Source organism: Nymphaea colorata, chromosome 2, assembly GCF_008831285.2.
Source record: "Nymphaea colorata isolate Beijing-Zhang1983 chromosome 2, ASM883128v2, whole genome shotgun sequence".
Classification (NCBI taxonomy): Eukaryota; Viridiplantae; Streptophyta; class Magnoliopsida; order Nymphaeales; family Nymphaeaceae; genus Nymphaea; species Nymphaea colorata.
Genome location: NC_045139.1, coordinates 11,994,076 through 12,013,889, shown reverse-complemented (window position 1 = coordinate 12,013,889; position 19,814 = coordinate 11,994,076). Strand labels below are relative to the sequence as shown.

The window sequence follows — 19,814 nt, the reverse complement described above, 5'->3', positions numbered from 1 at the left end:
GGTTTGAATCAATCCCATTAATGTTGGCAAATTTGACAAAACAAAATTTATATTCGAACAAATTATAAATAATTTGGCATGGAAGCTCTCTTATTCAATTTGATGGATATAGCTACCAATTGTGTCAGATATATAGCTTTTCAATAATTGAATTAGAATCTGAATTAAAACTGCGTAGATTAAGCAACATCCATTTAGCCATAAATCTTTGTTGACTGATCCGTCGTCGGGTCCGTCAATACGGACTCCTCTTCGGATCTAATAATGAATAAGGATTCGGTGAAGGGTCCGGGACAAGAAGATCCGCATTTTCAAAAGCTGGTCGGCCGAAGGGAGGGACAGAGCGAGAGAGATGGCTCCGCCGATGGAGCGTCTTCCGCTGAAGCGGCGCGCGATTTCCGACCAGCAGAGGAGGCGAGACATCGCGCTCCTCCGCCAGGCGCAGGCCCGAAGGGACGCCCAGAATCAGGCCCGCTGCCTCGCCTCTGCCATCCTCTCCGATCCTCCAGCCGACATCGAGCGCGAGCCGTTGGAGCCCGAGTGTGAGCTCGCGGGCGATGCAGAGGCGGAGGCGGAGGCGAAGGCTCCGGCAGAAGCCGGGGACGCTGAGGACGCGTCTTCGGAGATGGACGTGCTCCAGGCATCGAAGCTCCGGGGACCAAAGGCGCGGCGGTGGTTCTCTCGGCAGCTTATGCTTCCTGAGTGGATGATTGACGTCCCTCCCCGACTTAGCGTCGATTGGTATGGAGGAACCTTTTATTTTATGCCATTTAATGCGGAATTTTGCCTCAGTGTATGGATTAATTAGGTGGAATGTTTGCGTAGACTCGAAGTTTGATTGCGAGGTGTTTGGATATGATACAACTTTGGAATTACTTGTTTCACGTTGTCATATGATACCACTTTGGAGTTGCTTGTTTCATATTGCATTGCCTGGTCAATTTTAGGGTTTTAGGGAATTCAAAGTACTCTTCCTCGAATTATCACCGCAAATCGATATGATGTTTTATGTTCCCATGTTCTGTGTTGAGTTGAGTCGATACCTTATGGTTTTAGAAATCAGTTTTTACTTTTGGCACCTAAAAGGTCTGTGAAATAGCAGGAACATATAAGGATGCTTAAGTGAGTTTGACCTATAGTATCAGATGTCTGTGATATTTTTAAATATTATGAGATGTTAGGAAGTCTATATAAACGGTAAAAATCTTCTGAGTTATTGAAAATGGAAGAAATTTAAATATTTCATGCTGGTATCTCAATTATATCATGACATTGTTGTGATATTATCGTGACACATTCGTTTACTTTCTTAAGAAGTAGATTTTTACTTTTTTCATTTTTCATAATTTTAATTGCTGAGATTTTTTTCTGCCTGAAATTACTAGATTATGGTTATGATAAGGTTTTGGCTCACCAAGTTGTAGCAGTCGTTGATGCTTGTGACTATGAATGAACTATACGTACTAGACTATTCTCAAGCCATCTTTACACATGGGATGTTGTTATCACGTTCTCTTGGATATAAGACAATTGACTTTCGAGATTCATTTAGTTAAATTTAGACCATTTCTTAATCCAACCATACATACAACATAAATTTTCCATGACATAGAGAAAGAACTGACCCAATGCCATGCATTTATCAACAACTAGTGAGGTTGAGTAGATAAATCCTGCAAATGGATCTGTGACGCAGTGGGGAAGAGGACTGCTCCTCTAACCCACGGTCAATATCCAACTTAAACTAGGAATACCAAACAAATTGCAAAATGAAACGGAAATAACTATAGGAAAGGAAAACTCAAAGAAATTAGGGTTTCATTAAACTCCAGACTAATTACAACAGAGGCCTAATCACCCTTAAGTGGGGTAAAACTGATATGTGGATCTGGACCCAAACACAAAAGAATAGTTAATACTTAATAAAGATCCAAATAATCTTGTTTCTCCGCTTCTGCGTCAATCTGTCACAGGTACTCTATTTTTTGAGGATGATGATGTATTATTGTCATGATAGGACACTCCAGTTGCAAGATGCTGTACTTTCACTGCTTGCAATTTATTCCAGAGATCCTCCTTGTACATGTTCCTTGGAAAGGGATTCTGTTGATGAATAATCAGTATTTTTTGTAGGTATGTCTTCCCAAGGCCTGCTGGAAAGAGGTGCTTCGTGGTGTCATCAAATGGCACTACTATTAGCAGACTAAGGAATGGCACTGTCTTACACCGCTTCCCCTCTGCTTTGCCTAATGGTGCAAGGACAAAGGAGGTCATGGGTCCTGCAAGCATGTTTTCCATCCTTGATTGTGTATTTCATGAGGTATGCCGATTTTTGACAGACTTCTATGTAAGATTACAGAAATACTTACTAAGATATTTTCTTTGAGCATTTAGGTTGCTTTTCTCATTACCTAACACAGAACTTCCTTTGGGAATTGTGCAGCACGATCAAACTTACTATGTGATTGACATGATTTGCTGGCGAGGGTATTCATTGTATGATTGTACTGCAGAGTTCAGATTTTTTTGGTTGAATTCTAAGCTGGCTGAAACCGGTGCTTGTAATCCTCCATCATTTTATCACAAATATCGCTTCAGTGTTGTCCCTGTCTATGATTGTGATCAAGCAGGAATCCTTGCAGCATACACAGGTCATCTTCCTTTCATCAGAGATGGCTTGTTGTTTTACAACAGGTAAGTACATAATTTATTTGATCTTATCATGTAATTTTACATAAAAATAAAGCTTTATCATTTCATTTCATTTCATTCTACTCAGCAATTTGCAACCATTTAGGTGCCCATTTAAGGGCTGATTTATGCTTTGGAAGCTCACAGTCAGCCTTGTACATATTCTACCTCATTAAACTGTTCATGCATTTCGATGCTCGCATGGACTTGGGAACCTGCCATATTGATATATTAGCGACCTAGAGACTTAAGCTTTGCGTCTGTTTGATCTACCTTTGTTGTTTTTTCTTTCATCTGACTTGCTAAGAAAGTTGTTGAGTAGTTCTGCTACAAGTTCTCAGTCTCTAGATTTTGGCCACTGGCCTTTTTGTGTAGTTGTTTATTTTTGGATTTCATCTGAATTATTAAAAGAATTGTTGGGTATTTCTATGAAAAGTTCTCTAGCTTTGGCTGCTAACATTTTCTATAGTTCATACTTTTTGGTTTACTTTTGGTAAAAGCTTCTTAGCTACTAGCTTATACAGTGGTTTTGTAATGTATAGGTTTGAGATATGTTTTTCTGTCCTCATAATATCCCTGTTGGAAGTTGTGTGTCAGTAAGTAGTCTGTCCAGTCCTAAGTCATGTGGATACGGTACGGTTTGGTTCCAGGTATGGAGTACGAGTACCGACATGACAACTTTAGAAAATGTGGGTACATGACAGGATATATATGTATACGTGCAAAATAACACAAAAAAATCTAAATGAAAGCAACATTTAAATAAACAAGTGATATAAATAATAACGTTACATGAACAATAACTCTCGAGACAGAATGAAAATTAGTTGGAAAAAAATTAAATCAAGTAAAACTAAGTAGTTTACATCAGTTTCGATCTAAAAAGTATCCAAGTGTGTCCAAGTACCCACTTTGGGTACGCTTAGCAACATGGGCACGTGGGACCTTACTGAAATATCCATGTGACTTATTTTCTATTTGTTAGTTCCCTAGGTGGTGATGGCTACAAGTTAAATCTTAGTTATGCTAGTCACTGCTATCCTACTCCAGTTTGTTCCAATTATTTGATTTTGTGTCAAGTTTTTATCTGAAAAAGTGCATCTTCATGCTCTTTGGTATACCATATATGTAACTAGAGATATGTGTTATCTGCTTGTTGATGGTAACTTGGTAGTAGACTACCTTTTACCTTTCAAGTTTCAACTACTCCATTTTTTCTATATTATCTCTAAGTTTTGAAGTTTGAATTAGCATAAATTTTCTGCTTGCATGTTATGGTCCTTTAGTTTACAAAAATATATAGGTTCTTCTCTGTTCTAATTATACAGATCAAGTATACTGCTCGGTTAGGTAGGAAACACCCTTTATTTAGCTTGCTTGACTACAAAGAAGTATGATGCATTCTCTAGTGTAATCTTTATTTGTAAACTGCACTCTCTTGTATCATTTTAGGCGACCTTCAGCTGATGCTACATTTCTTATTCTATCTTGGAGATTAACATTGTATTGAGATTGCCTAAATTTTATATCACATAACTTTAACATAGACCTGTTCACCCAAGGGAAAGTATTGTACATGTAGGTGATTGTTAATGTGTTTATATGGTTGACACAATTTTTCTTGTGATTTAAGAGACATGGTAATTTATTTGCTCAGGCATGCTCATTATCAAACTGGAAATACCCCTCTATCGTTAGTATGGAAGGATCAAGTTTGCAGTCAGTATTTTATAGACACAGATAGCAAAGGAGTAGTCCCAACTCTGCAACAGGTATTTTCACATCTATGAGTCCTTTTTGCCTGAAATTTTCCAATTATTTCACACAATTTTTTATCTTTCTTCACTGATTATAGGGATAGAACACGGTTTTGTGGAATTTGAAGAATCTAAATATTTTCAAATGCATGTTTACCATTTCTTTGAGTCTAAGAGCTTTGCCATCACAACATTCAGTCCCTAACGTTTCATGTGTTCTTATGTTCACAGCTGTTTTATGGTCACCAGGTCTTCTATTTCGTTACCTTCAGCTTTTGCTTCATGCTCTTGCAATAGTGGAGAACGAGTTTAGCTTCTCTCAAGATCTCACTTCAGGGTCAATTGAGTCAAAAGTGTATGTCATACAGTAAGCAAGTCAAACTTGAGCTTGACTGTGGCGGCAGACACACCCTATGGTATTGGTTGGAGCTGCCCATCTTGACTTTTAGATATTTTTATTGAAAAGTAGCCAGTGTCTTATTTTGATTCACTTTAGTGCCTCCCTAGCTTCATGAAGTAGATAAGAAAGAGTTAAGGTATTTCTCACAAATTGTTTCCTTTTGCCAAAAGTACATAAAATGCATTTTGAACTTTTAAAAACCTAGAGTTCTACCTCTGCCAGAAGTACAAAGAATGTATTTTAACTTCTAAAAACCTATATTTCCTGGTACACTACTTAGTTGTCTTTAGAAAGTGAAAGAAAAACCAACTTTTAAGTTTTAAATAATTTATTATTATTTAAGTTACATAATTACTTTACTTCATTTAGATAAAAAATAAGAAATTATTTTATTTTAAATCTTTTTGGGAGAAAAATTTTGTCATATATAAATCCTACATTGTTTCAATATTGTTTTTAGTAAATTTTAAAACAATATTGTAAAAATATGAATTTTAGGAAATAGAACATAAAAGAAGGAAATTAAATATTAAGATTGAAAACTTTGAAAGCGTTAAGTTTCTTAAAACTCTATTACATTTTAATAAAAATGTGGTATTGATGGATATTTTGTGTATATGATTTTATTATAAAAAATTATTTCTTGTTAATAATAAAAAAATTATAATCTTTTGTTTTTTACCTTAAAGTTGAGTGTGTTACAACAAGAATCACTCACACTGGTCAGGTTGATCCAATGCAAGGGGCATCATTGACAGGCAACGGGGCTCTCATTGTGCTTCTCTCCTGTGCAACGATGGCCATGGGGTTGCTATCCTCATGACTACCCCATCCTAAGTTGGTTTTTTGCACTAGGAAGGGTATGTTTTGGGGTAGAGAAGCCACAAACAAGAATACCAATGATACAAAGCCCCCATTGATGCTAGTGATTCCTGTTGGTGGTATGTAGGTTTGTTGTTTCCACGATTGCATTAATGCTAACATAATGAATAGGGTTCCTTGTCCTAAACCCTATGGTGATGTGATTTAAAGTGAAATTTGAAAGATACTTGAATGAAGGAAAGAAAGGAGTAAAGAAAATTAACAAAACAAAATTTGGGCTTAATATTGATCAACTTTAGTAATCTCTCAAAAGAACTGTAAACAAATTTGTCTTGTATCGAAGACATAAACCAATGTGAATAAAAGGGTTGAAATGATTAAACTAAATGGAACAAATAAATAAAAGTTGGATCCAAAACACTATTAGATCTATGGATCAGTCCTGCAATTGTTGAGTTCTATGGTGGTGAACTCGATAGAGTCAGTTATAATGTTCCTAGTTCCTACTACTGTGAACAAATATGCTAGACGTGGCCGATTGGTTAAAGTTTTTGAATTGGATCTTGCTACTTTGAAATCCGCTAGTGTTTTCTGTAGTAGTCCAAGGGGTTGGTTCACTTTTGGACATCTTTTTTGCTTTTCTTTTTTGGCCACATTTGGCATGGTGCTAGAACCGTGTTTAGAGATGTTTTTGCTGGGATCCATTTTACTTGTTTTCTTTTGTTTTTTTCCTCATTATTGTGTTGAGAAATTTTATTTTTATTGGGTTCTGATCGTGGATCCAAATGGTTAGAAAGCCCTATTTAAAGGACGTGTTGAGTTTTTGAGGAATAATAAAGAGTGAAGTCAAATAATAAGAGTATCCCTAATTTTGCTTTATTGGGTTCTTGTTCCATTCTTTCTTCATTATTATTTAGTGTCTCTCTTTAAATCATATTATCATGGGGTTTATGGTGAGGAGCCCTATTCACTGCATTACAAAGCCTTGAAGATTTCTCAAAATCTTTGATGTGGGTCTATTCTTAAGTCTTCTGACACAAATTGTGCATTATAATCTAAGTCCACGTGTGCTGGGCTCCAGATGTGAGTTTTGATATTGGTTCTGATATCAATTGTAATTATTGTGCCCAAAAACCAGCCTTAGTGCCTAGTATAGCGAGTTCCAACCACTCGTAACTAGCTTTTGCTCGCATAAAAAAAATAAAAGCGATGAATTAAGACAACTAATGGATAGTATGACACAGGCATATGATGTTCTGAAGATTTCTAGAAGTTTTCAACATAGGACCATCTCAAATCTTTTGTACACATGGGGATAAGTATTTGCCTGACAATGCACTCAAAATCTTCTTCTAACCTTTTGCCTGGTATTGCTTTTCGTAGTTTTGTTCTTTGCCCTTGGGCATGTGGGCACGTGTATTTCTAATTGTGAAAAATGTTGAACGATAACTTACATTGTCCCGCTTCATTTGTTTCTCTTTGTTTTTTATCCACTGCATCTGAATGTGTGCATGATCTAGAATGATTTCTTATTACAGGTGGTGCTGGAATTGCTGGAAGATGGAAGTGTAGCTACCTCTGATGACTCTCCAGTTGTTTTAGGCAAACTTGATCTGGAAACAATACAAAAGGTTGTTATCACCTAGCCCTACATTTTGATTTTTGCAGTTAAAATTTTTCTGGGAATGCAATTACTTGTAGCTGAATTGGACGACTGATGGAAGGATGTTAGTCACCGGTCTCAGACCGTGGCTGCCTTACGGGTCGGGTCCTAAACATTGACCCAGTGTCCGCCTTATAAATAAGCAGGTGGTGTGTCCAGGGGGATCTTTTCGCAGAGTTCAGTTGTAGAGCCCTCTGGGAGGAATTACCCTAATCGGGGATTAGGGTTGTTAGGGGTGTGCGTGAGTTTTTGCAAGGGTATAGTTATGTTGAGTGTGATACTTGTTAGCGGTGGCTAACAATTGGTATCATAGCCAGTCATCATTCTCACCAAGCCATACCGCCCTTTTCACAATGCATGTTAATGAGTTACTCTCGGCTCTTGAATCCTTTCGCAAGTGATCGGATGTAGAGCACCAAATGATGAATGATTGCTTGGAGGCGATGGAAGGAGTTTTGGGAAGATTGAACAGTCAGTGGAATCCATTGATCACGGGTTGGAGATGATGATGGCTGAGCAAAGGGTCTTCAGAGGGCTGTTAGAACAGTTGCTCAATAGAGTCGATAGTAGGAAGAATGGAACCGAGAATATCTCTGAGTTTTTGTACATACATACTAATGCAAGTCAAGCAATAACTATAGCACCGGCCTCTCAAGCAGAAATTGCTATAAGGTCTTCCATGAGGTCAAGTTTTACAGTAGCATCAGCAATTCCCCTCGTGATGAGTTCATGAAGCAAGAGATTACAAGCAGCAAAGAGGAGGACCTGCAAGATTACAGTATTTGTCCTATCACCAACATTAAAAAGGCAAGGTGCACACCATTTTTCTAATGTTTCTATGCAATCTTCCTGTTGGGATACGAAAGTTGCAGGATTCAGCGATCTTTCGAAAGAGGAGTTATTGATAGAGCACGAGGTCGCTCTGGACACATCATTACATAGGGATCAAAGGTGTTTAAGGCAATGGAAACCTTCTTGGATGCATGCAAAACCTTTGATGCCACCCAATAGGTCTCATGGCAGGCATGAAAGAAAAAAATGGAGGCATGAGAGATCGAGGACTTCTGATTTGCCTTTTCAAAAAAAGAGGAAGAGGATTCATTGGAATAGAATGAGATGAGGAACGACAAAGTACAATACAACATCAATGTCATGCCAGGCTACCATCTGCTCATCCTCCTACAGTGTCGCATTCATTGGCACCATGGGTGCAACAAAACGTGACAAAGTGAAAACAATGGATTTTGCAAAACGTTGATATGAGTCTAGCACAAAAAAGATGCGCAGATTTGTGGTAAAGACACGTCTGATGGCCAAAAAGGCTAGAAAACGGAAGTGCCAATCCTTCGGACTACAGGCGCTAGGGCTCTACCTTGCCTGAAGACTAATAGGAATGTGCGGTAGCAGCTGGAGTACCCGGCGAAGCCTACACCTTGTTTGCTTGCATATGAGTACCTAGGTATGCAGAGGCCTCTGAAAAATTTGGTACAATCATTATTATTTGGAATTGGAGACAAGGCTCACTCAACCCTTGTTGAGTTCGCCACACTATGAGCACTTGTTGCCCGCATGGGAGGGACCCTACAGTTTTGGTCTTAGAACAATGTATGAATTAATTGACCTAAACATCTCTGCGTGGACCCTAATAATCATCAAGCAGATCGGGAAGCAGGGACAATCGAGACTTCCATTGACGATGGCTTGCTAGGTTGCAAAACCATCACAGCTCTGTACAGAAATTTTGCAGAACATGGGGACTGAAGTGATAAGGGATGGCCTTGAAGATCATTCGTGGGACTCATTCACTACATCAGCAGCTATGGCATCGAGGTATCCCCACTACCCGTCCAGGCGTCCACAAATTTCTGTTCATGCGAAGGCATAGACGAGTTACCAGTTCCTGTAGATGTTGTGGGTGGTCGGCGTGACACTCCACTATTTTATGCAAGGCATCCTGGTAGTGTGTGGAACAAGGCAATAACTTGGAAGGATCCTTTCCTAGTCATAGCAGAAATGGGGACAATAACTGTTAGGAGCATGTGGACAAGCGATGACGCTCTCGACCAATTTTTGATGAAGTCGCATCCTTTCCTGCACTGTTTGACCAAGCCGACCCTTTCCATCTTGTGAAATTGCCACCATTCATCATTGGTTTTGCTCTAGGTGAGATAGCCACTAGTGGATGCCACTCAAAGACATGAGTGCTTCGGTGCCACCTTCTTCAAGGATAGGTGTTGAAATTCGATGTTTCTCGGCATTGAACATTGAACGAGAGCTTACCTTGGATAAAGTGGGTTCATCATGTCAAAGATGGTTACTAGTTGTTAATGCTTCCTTCGCTAAGACTGAGAACTGGATTAAGGTTGTTGAAACCATGAAAGGGAATATCTTTTTCGGAGACATAATGTCTTGGGAGTCGGCAAGTGTCCTTAAACTCTTTAAAGATTGGAGAGCAGAAAGAACTAAGAGAGATATGACAGTTGCAAAGATTGTCCTCATGTCATCCAGCCCCAAGCTTGTTGCCAGCCGTTGTCGGTTGCCAAAGCGAGACAGGCAGTTTGGGGGCATTTATTGGTGATCATTAAACTACCACCACAATCATATAGCTGATCCTGGAGGGAAATTGAAGTTAGGGAGCATACTTGAAATCCTACCATTGATACTGTATCAGACTATTACTGATTGCAGAGCATGCACTGCCATGGAGTCCTTATCGGGAGTGGGAGCATGAGTTCAGTGCGTGGTCACTGTCATGGAACATACGTTACTTGTATATGGCCGTCCACTAGGTAGTCTCTTTGCTTTCGCCCCGAGGAAGAGTGCTTTGCGCAGTTCACTATCGTAGACACAACCTCCCAGATACAACCATACCAACTAGCCAAGGGTGCTCTTGAGATCGAATACCTCCTTAGCATACCCACTTATGGATCTCGTCATGGCCAGGTCAGTTTACTCTTTACTGGGAAGGTTAGATATGGTAGCTATTCTATTTGAAAAAAATGGAACCTTGAAAGGAACGAACCTGATGGGCATAAAAAGAACAAAAAAAAGATTTATAGTGATTATCCTTTTTATAAATTTGGTCACCTATTGGAGGACTTGGGGTCAGATACATACACAATGACTTCTGCTTATGCTGACTTAATTATATGGGCTTTGGAAAACACAATTAAAAATCTACAAGCTTGCTAGGGTGAATGGAGGTGAAGGTGGTGTCATCCTTCTTTATTTGGTAATACCAGTGGATCACCATATTGTTGGGTAATTGACAAGAACAACATTTTATGTGTTCATGGGTGCCGACTAAAGAGGTAGGGTTATTGTCACGAATGCTACACTTGCAATTTCAGGTGAGAAATGAGGATAGGGTGCCTATTTATATGTAAGAGAAGAGTTTGCTGTTGGGGCCGTGGGGCATTTTACGTGCAGGATTTACAAGTACGAAACAGCAGAAAAGGTGAAGGATATGGTTATTGGGCTTGACTGTACTCGCTTTCTGTTCAAACTCAAGGAACAATTGCACCACGAAAATTAGAAATTGATCATGTGCTTCTTCCACATGAGGTCACTCTGGCGATAAATTCAAAGGTGGTTCTACAACTGCTATTTCTCAAGAAATGCATGCATTTGGTGTCTGAGCAACAGCTATGTAGGCCTGATGGCATAGGGGAGATTCAGAGATTGGGTGGTTGTGGGTTGCAAGCCAGCCACAGCAGTATTGCGACATTAGTCACCATCCCATCCATAAAGATTTCAATTCAGGACATGGCAGGAAGGTGTCTAAATGCAGGAAGGCCTGTCTCAATCACCAAATTTTCCTCACACCTTGAGGACAAAGTGTTTTTCATAAGGGGGAGTAATTGTTAGTAACTGGGTCTCGGATCATGGCTGCCTTGTTACGAGAGAGAGAGAGAGGCAGCAAAAAGTTGTCTAGCATTACGTGACCCTAATCTCTATTAAGAGATTAGGGTTAGGGAAAATTACAAGAGAAGTCCACTAAAAGTAACAAAACATTTAAAGAGACCTTCCCTAACTTCCTAATATTTCAGAAAACCCCTTTTTTTGTATCTTTAACACTCCCCCTCAAGCTGGAGCATATATGTCAATCATGCTCAGCTTGTTACAACATCTCAGGAAATCGCCTATGGGAAGAGCTTTAGTGAGAATATCTGCTGCCTGATCTTCTGAGGAGACATGAATAGTGCTAACAATTCCTCCTTGAACTAAGTCCCGAATATAGTGGCAATCCACTTCAATGTGTTTAGTCCGCTCATGGAAGACAGGATTGTTAGCGATATATGTAGCTGCCTTGTTGTCACAATACATCTTCATTGGGAGATTCACTGAGACATCCAACTCTACAAGTAGTGATCTAACCCACGACATTTCAGCCACAGTTTGAGCCATAGCCCTATATTCTGACTCAGCACTAGAACGAGCCACAACATTCTGCTTCTTGCTCCTCCAGGAAATAAGATTACCGCCCACAAAGACACAAAACCCGGTAGTAGACTTCCTATCATCTATAGATCCAGCATAATCAGCATCACTATACGCCTCGATGTCAACACATTCTCCTTTCTTGAACCATAGCCCCTTTCCCGGGGCTGATTTCAAGTATCTTACAATCATTAGAGCTGCATCCCAGTGAACTTTTCGGGGTTTTTCCATGAATTGGCTCAACTTATTCACAGCAAAGCTAATGTCGGGACGAGTGACAGTCAAATATAACAGTTTCCCTATCAGAGATCTGTAAGATCTAGAGTCAAACGGCTCTGAGTCATCATCATGTATATGAATGCGAGGATTCATGGGAAGTGTGGCAGGTTTAGCCCCCAATAGTCCTGTTTCCTGTAGAAGATCAAGAGCATATTTCCTTTGAGACACTACAACTCCTTTATTACTACGAGCCACCTCAATACCAAGAAAATAACGAAGTTGTCCAAGGTCTTTCGTAACAAAGTGTTGCTGTAAAAACTCCTTTGTTTGAGCTATCTCTTGATCATTTTCCCCTGTAAGAACAATATCATCCACGTAGACAATCAATATCACAAGTCCTGCTGAGCCTCGCTTGATAAACAATGAGTGATCAAGTTGGGATCGGCTAAATCCACACTTAGATAACACTTCAGTAAGCTTTTGGAACCATGCACGGGGACTCTGTTTGAGTCTATAAATAGCCTTCTTTAACTTGCATACCTTGGAACACTCCCCTTGTCGCTCAAAACCAGGTGGTTGCTGCATATAAACAATTTCAGAAAGGTCTCCATACAGAAAGGCATTTTTGACATCCAATTGAAAAAGAGGCCACTCTCGTTGGACAGCAAGAGAGATAATCAAGCGAATAGTGCCCAACCGGGCCACAGGCGAAAAGGTCTCAAAGAAGTCAACACCATAAGTCTGAGTATAACCTTTTGCGACAAGACGGGCCTTGAACCTTTCAACTGACCCATCAGAATGATACTTGATGGTGAATACCCATCGTGAGCCAACCACATCACAGCGTGTTGGGGGGTCTACCAAATCCCAAGTCTCCCGAGAAAGAAGAGCATCCATTTCCTCCTGCATAGCTTGTCGCCAACGTGGATCTAACAGGGCGTGATGGTGCGAGGACGGGATAACATGACTAGATAAAGCTTGATCAAACTGTACTAAGTGTGTACTCAGATGAGCAGTAGAGACAGAATTAGATATAGGATGTAAGGTACACTGTCGCTTGCCCTTGCGAATAGCAATAGGGAGATCTGCTGCAGAATAGTCATCACTTAAACCTGAGTCAGTCTTATCAGTAGAGCTTACCTCTTGAGACGATGCTGGTGGACGGTTGAGAGAGGGACCTAGACGACGAGTGTAAACCAACGGAGGCTCAAGAAAACGTTCATGTGACCTAGGTTGAGATGATGGAAATGACTCAAGTGACACTGGTGGAATAGGAAGAGGTATAGGTGCATGCATCTCAGATGAAGAGGGACTTGACGGAGGGAAATAAGGACGAGACTCAAAGAAGGTAACATCCGCACTGATAATGTCTTTCTTGGTCACGGGATCAAAGCATTTGTATCCCTTTTGATTAGCTGAATAGCCAATAAAGATACATTTGATAGCTTGGGCAGCCAGTTTGCTTTTGTTCGGGCCTAGGATATGTGCGAAGCAAGTGCATCCAAAAACTTTGGGAGGTAAATGAAATAATGAACGCCCTGGATATAGAATTTGAATTGGAATACGGTCTTGAATGGAGGAAGAGGGTAATCTATTAATGAGGTAACACGCAGTAAGGATAGCATCACCCCAAAAATAGGCAGGCATGTGAGAATGTAACATGAGGGTACGAGCTACGTTTAGGAGTTGCCGATGTTTGCGTTCGGCTACACCATTCTGTTGGGACGTATGTGGACAAGTATATTGAGGTCGAATTCCATGGTCGGCATAAAACTGAAGTAGAATGGAAGACTTGAATTCAAGAGCATTATCAGTGCGAATATTTTTGACAATGAATCCAAACTGAGTTTTTATTTCCTTGATAAATTTTTGAAGAATACATATGACTTCAGATCTTTCCCTTAACAAGAAAACCCAACTGACTCTAGTAAAATCATCAACTAGAACAAGATAATATCGAAAACATGATCGAAAAGGAACCCGACTAGGACCCCATACATCCACATGAATGAGATCAAAAGGACTCTGACTCGATGGACTCTGACTTGAAGGAAAGCTGCTCCGTGTATGCTTGCCCAACTGGCAGGCATCACATAAGAAGGACTCTGATGCAGGAATGTCTGGAAACATGCGACGAAGTTTTGGTACGGACGGATGACCCAATCTGAGATGCCATTGGAAGGGAGAAGGCTTGGAAGGGACTGAAGATGCAGCAACATCAACTGGGATTGACAAAAAATAAAGGCCCTCACGCTCATGGCCGCCACCAATCATCTTCCCAGTTGGTAAGTCCTGAAAAGAACAAGAGTCAGATTCAAAAATGACTTTACATTGTAAGTCGATAGCTAGCTGCTTCACAGATATCAAATTAACAGGAAATTGAGGTGCATATAGCACATGTGTAATAGTGCCTAAATGTGGAAGATAAATATCACCGCTACCCAAAACAGGGGACAACTTGCCATCAGCCAGCTTAACATACTGTGGTGTAGAAAATCTGACAAATGATGAAAAATTTTGTGGTTGATTACAACAATGTCTAGAAGCGCCCGAGTCTATCATCCATGTCATACCTGGATCAGCAGTAGGAGCACCAACAGAGAATGCTGAATCTACAACAGCAGCATTGGTAGATGTAGAGGCAGATGTAGAGCCAGACCTCTGAGCAAGAACACGATCATATTCATCCTTACTTAGGTTAAGAGAATATGACATAGATATAGAAGGATCAGTAGAAGACTCAACCATAGATATTGTTGCCTTTGAATGAGTTGCCTGGGATGAAGAAGGACCTCTGCTTGTGGTGATTCTACCTCCACCACGTCCAGAGGAAACATTAGACCTGAGGTGAGGATGTTTGTCCCAACAACGGTCCTCTAGATGACCAATTTTGCCACAATAAGAGCACTGAAATCTGCCACGTCCAGCACCACGGCCTGTACCACGCCCCCTAGTGCCTCCAAAAGAACTAGGGCCCCGTCCTCCTGATATCACAAGTGCAGAGACTGGTATGTCATGCGTAGTCTGAGAAAGAGTGGCTGCAAAGCGACTCAGCCTATTATACGTGTCTGCTAAATCTGGAAGTTCACTGCCTGTTAGAATTTGAGACTTTGCCACAGAGTATTCTGAAGATAGGCCAGATAAGAACTTTGCCACCATACCAGTCTCAACGTGTGATGCATAACAATGCTGGCAAGGTGGGCGAAGAGCCTTTAACCGTTCATATGCAGCAGTCAAAGTAGCAAAATATTGAGATAGGTCCTGATCCCCTTGTCGAATGTTGCATAACTCCTCTTCTAGTTGTAGGATCTTGATTACATTAGTGGCATGCGAGTATGTCTTTCTCAAGAAAGACCACATATCCTTGGCCTTGGTATAATATGCAATAGTTGGGGCTATATGAGACTCCACACTATTCATAATCCAAGACATAACAATATAATTATCTTCATCCCACGCAGCATATATTCCTTTTTTCTCAATAGGTTCATCCTCCTCAAGAATATATTTCTTCCTATGACCAGCCACCGACATTATGAATACCCTAGACCATATTTCATAATTTGAGCCATTAAGTTTCATCGTGGTTCCATAAGAGAATGAATTCCCAGCCATCTTGTAGTCAGTAGACCCTTCAGATTTACTGTTTTCAGCCATAGTAAATAAAGAAGACCAGATTGACGCAAACGTTTAAAGAAGGAGGGCTAGGAAATTACTGTCACTTCAGATCTGATTTAGCCGATGACAAAAACAAGAATGAACTCCCAACGACTGAAGACTGCTGCCACTTATAACAGCAGCTAGTTCTCATAAAACTTCCTGTCCACGTGTCAAAGAAATCCACGAAATCAAACAAAAACTTGTACTAAGGATCAGCAACAGTCCTCACGCAGCCTTTCTTTACTGAATTTGTATCCACGATCTATAGAAAAAATCTGATCATATTCAAAAACCTGAATTTATAAGCAGCACATAGACTCCACAAAGCATCCACAACACCTCACGCAGCTTGACTTTACCGAAACTGTATTTACGATCATCACAAACCACAGCGTCACACGTCACGCTGCATCCACAATAGTCTCTTCATACGACCAATATGAGGATCTGATCACGCCTTCCACATAGGCGTGATCAGGTCCTCCTTCTCACGGCACGCCCAACCCCTATTCCCTCACTGTCTCCTTATTGGGTGATAAGAGGGAATAAGGAGTAGCGGTGACAAGGGAGAGAACGAGAGAAAAAAAAAAGGAACGAACTCACTTGGCTGTTCGTCGGAGAAGTTGGTGATCGCCGGAGAAGGTCACCGGAAAGTGCACTCTGCCGTCGACGCCCACACCCGCTCTGATACCATGTTACGAGAGAGAGAGAGAGGCAGCAAAAAGTTGTCTAGCATTACGTGACCCTAATCTCTATTAAGAGATTAGGGTTAGGGAAAATTACAAGAGAAGTCCACTAAAAGTAACAAAACATTTAAAGAGACCTTCCCTAACTTCCTAATATTTCAGAAAACCCCTTTTTTTGTATCTTTAACAGATTTCAATTCAGGACATGGCAGGAAGGTGTCTAAATGCAGGAAGGCCTGTCTCAATCACCAAATTTTCCTCACACCTTGAGGACAAAGTGTTTTTCATAAGGGGGAGTAATTGTTAGTAACTGGGTCTCGGATCATGGCTGCCTTACAGGTCAGATCCTAAACATAGACCCAGGGTCAGCCTTATAAATAAGCAGGTAGTGTGTGTCTAGAGGGATCATTTCGCAGAGTTCAGTTGTAGAGCCCTCTGGGAGGAATTGATTAGGGTTGTTTGGGGTGTGCACGAGTTTTTGGTTTAGTTCTGTTGAGTGTGGTACCTGTTAGCGGTGGCTAACTAAGGATCATGGAACCTAAAGCTTTTTATCGTTCTAATTTATGGATGAATAATGCTGGATTTGTGTTCTGAATGAGGAAATGCTTCTTTGAGCCACTTTTTAAGGTGTGGCCCGGCGTTGCAATGCACTGATAATGTTGTGTCACTTGTAGGGCGACCTCAGTGACCTTATTTAATCGTTGAATCAAGTTTGTTGGTGGCTTGGGTTATTTCTGTGTTTCCCTTTCTGAGGCTGCCTATATCAAAGCAGTCATAGTGCATATACTGGTGACTGATTTTTCTAAATGAAAATTAGATCATTTTCTTGGCTGATGTAATAACTACCTTCCTTTACTTTCACTAATGTTTTTGAAACATCAAATCTATTCAGACCCTATGGCTACATTGTGAATTTTTTTAAGGGATAGAACAAGGATTTTCTTGAGAACTTTTCAACCCCATTAACAATGGGAAACCCTTTGTCTATAGTTCGAATTTGTTCTCGGCATCTTCTTGGGAGGTTAAACCCATTTGTTATACAAGTTTCCCTTATGCAAATAGACAATTTTCTTGTGTTTGAGTCCAGTTGGTCAACGGCTAGACAAGCCCTTCATTTAAGAATCGGGTCTAGAATAAATTTGACATGGTTGGATGCAACTTTAATTGGTTGTTACATGTCTGGAACTATATATGAATAGCTTGATGCTAGCGCCAGGTTGTTATGCGTGCACAGGTCTGTGCACCCTCATACATACACACATATAAATTGGAAAACAATTATTTTTGAGATGGGGCTTGTTTCATGGAAAAGGGTAGCTATCGATGTGAAATATAGAGCACTGCTAAGAGGTTTATACAATATTTTCTGCTGTGTGTGCACAGTTTCTGCAGCAGGGGCATATATAGTTGGTGGCATATGCGGACATTCTTTCCATTTTTATTTTTGGTACGAAAATATTTTCAACAATTATTAAAAATATTTTGATTATTTTTTTTTATCTATCTATCCTTGTTATACATTTGAAGGCAAAAGTTGTGCTTAAATCTCAGTGGAGTTTCTGCCAAGACTGAGCAAACTGCTTTGTGATGTTCTGGTCCATATCTAACATGAGAAATCATTCCCTAGATGCTGAAACATAGACAAATATAGACCCCTTTAAGCTTGTAACTTGAACTTCCTGTTTCTCATTTCTCATGGATGAGCACACATGCTGATTGACGGTTCCAACTTCCAGTGCATTAACTCTGTTAGTTATGATAACCTCATTGAGAATCCAGGACTGTCTGATCTGAAATTTCATTTGCAATGTTGTTAGAATGTTTCTTCTTCATGTTGCTTGTATCTTCTGTGATGCAGCTTCATATTTCCCCTTTTCTTGGTTCTTTACAGAACAACCTCCACCATGGTAATCTTATTCGCTTTGCTGTTGGTGATGGAGGCCTTGATGTTATTGATGGAGACATTAAGAAGGCAGACATTCATTTTGTTGGGAAAGCAAACCGCGTGCGGGCTTTTGCTGATACTTGCTCAAAGGTAGAACTTTGAAATTGATACGAGTCTGAAAGTTCTGCAAACTTGGGCTTTGACTATTTGGTGCAGTCAGTGGCTTCGTCATGATTGTGTGTATCCTGAAGAGGCAAACGTTTCAAGATTGAGGATAAAACTTGCTGTCCTTTTTGTTTTGTTTTTTTTTTGTGTGTGTGCACGCTTATGTGGTGGCTACACCAAGAAATGAGAGTCTTTCTCCTGTGGAATCCTCTTCCCCTTACCTACCCAATATGATTGCAGTGATGTATATCGTACTATCTTATGGAGTCATGTTTTATTGCCTTAGCAATATCCGCCGGAACTGATCCTTTCTTTTTCGTACCAAATATAATTGCAGATTTTATTTCAGTACATGGCACGCCGGTCTCCTTTGAGAATTGATGATTTGGTAGCATCAACAACTCTTCTTCACGATAATGATCAGAGCTTAGCAGACGTGGAGATGGTCTCATCATGATGGAGAAAAAGGTGATATTTCATGTGCTCATTTTGTGATAGTGTTACTATGGCAGCATAAAACGTTGTGGCTGCTTGTTGTTTATGGAAAGGTTCTTTGTCTCTGCAATATGCTATGTACAGCTATGTCCTTCTAGCAGCTTAGTCTTGTGCCACATAGAGAGAATGAAAAGTGATTGTGCCACCCATTGATGTCCTGTCACAAAGAGAGCCAGCTGTGGCATCATGATGTCTGTTAAATCAGTAAAAGGTTACTGCAGCTCAAGTTTCTCCACATTCAGCGTCATCTATTTTCAAGCCGGTATTCTTCATATCTATGGAGCCAGTAGTCACATTTACTGACAATGAAGTCGTTGCTTATCAAATAACTATGACGCTGTTCCATGTACTTGAGGATCCGTTTCTGTAAATAGCAAAGTATGCGCTTATGAGGCAAACAATTATAATAGGGGCATGTAGCAAACATAGTGGAATCTCTTTTTTTCTTTTTTAAGTTTGTGATGCCTTGTCTGAGATGGAATAGAGAGGAGGTACGACTGTTCCGTGGATAATATACTCACTAGCGTTTTTCACTCGGTTAATGGTTTTCATGTGAGTGGGGGGCTGTTCCCATGCTCGAGTGAAGGCCGAAGCCTCCTCCATCCCACTTGTTGATGGAACACTTGAGAAAAGAAAATATAAAGCCAAAGTAATCCTGTACTCCTATATCTATATGAAAAGAGATAAAAAGCAAATATTTATTCCTCATTATACACTCCATAGTATAAACGCAAGTTAGACGCATCATGGAAGAGGTAAAGTGTTGCAGGAAAGAGGAGGCAGTCGGGTAAGTATAGGAGAGCAGCTCCTGTAAGTATTTAAAAAATTATTTTATAATTTAAAAAATATTATTTTATTATTAACGGGCTGTTTCCGACGCAGGTTTATTGGGCCGGGCCGGGCCGGCCCAATGCCCACCTCTACTTGGAAG

General features: G+C 40.3%; 1 protein-coding gene across 2 annotated transcripts; it reads left to right on the top strand.

The window, feature by feature from the left end:
- Positions 1–302: 302 nt before the first annotated feature.
- On the top strand, positions 303–19,337 carry LOC116246851 (uncharacterized). Of its 2 annotated transcripts, XM_031618743.2 has the most exons (8): positions 303–741; positions 2,134–2,320; positions 2,444–2,694; positions 4,349–4,463; positions 7,209–7,301; positions 18,230–18,373; positions 18,726–18,856; positions 18,968–19,337. In XM_031618743.2, exons 1-7 carry the CDS (start codon positions 353–355, stop codon positions 18,843–18,845), a joined length of 1,299 nt encoding a protein of 432 aa, XP_031474603.1. In that variant the 5' UTR covers positions 303–352; the 3' UTR covers positions 18,846–18,856; positions 18,968–19,337. The 2 variants fall into 2 exon arrangements, with proteins under 2 accessions (XP_031474603.1, XP_031474602.1); XM_031618742.2 differs by having other exon boundaries at positions 18,726–19,337.
- The last annotated feature ends 477 nt before the right edge of the window (positions 19,338–19,814 follow it).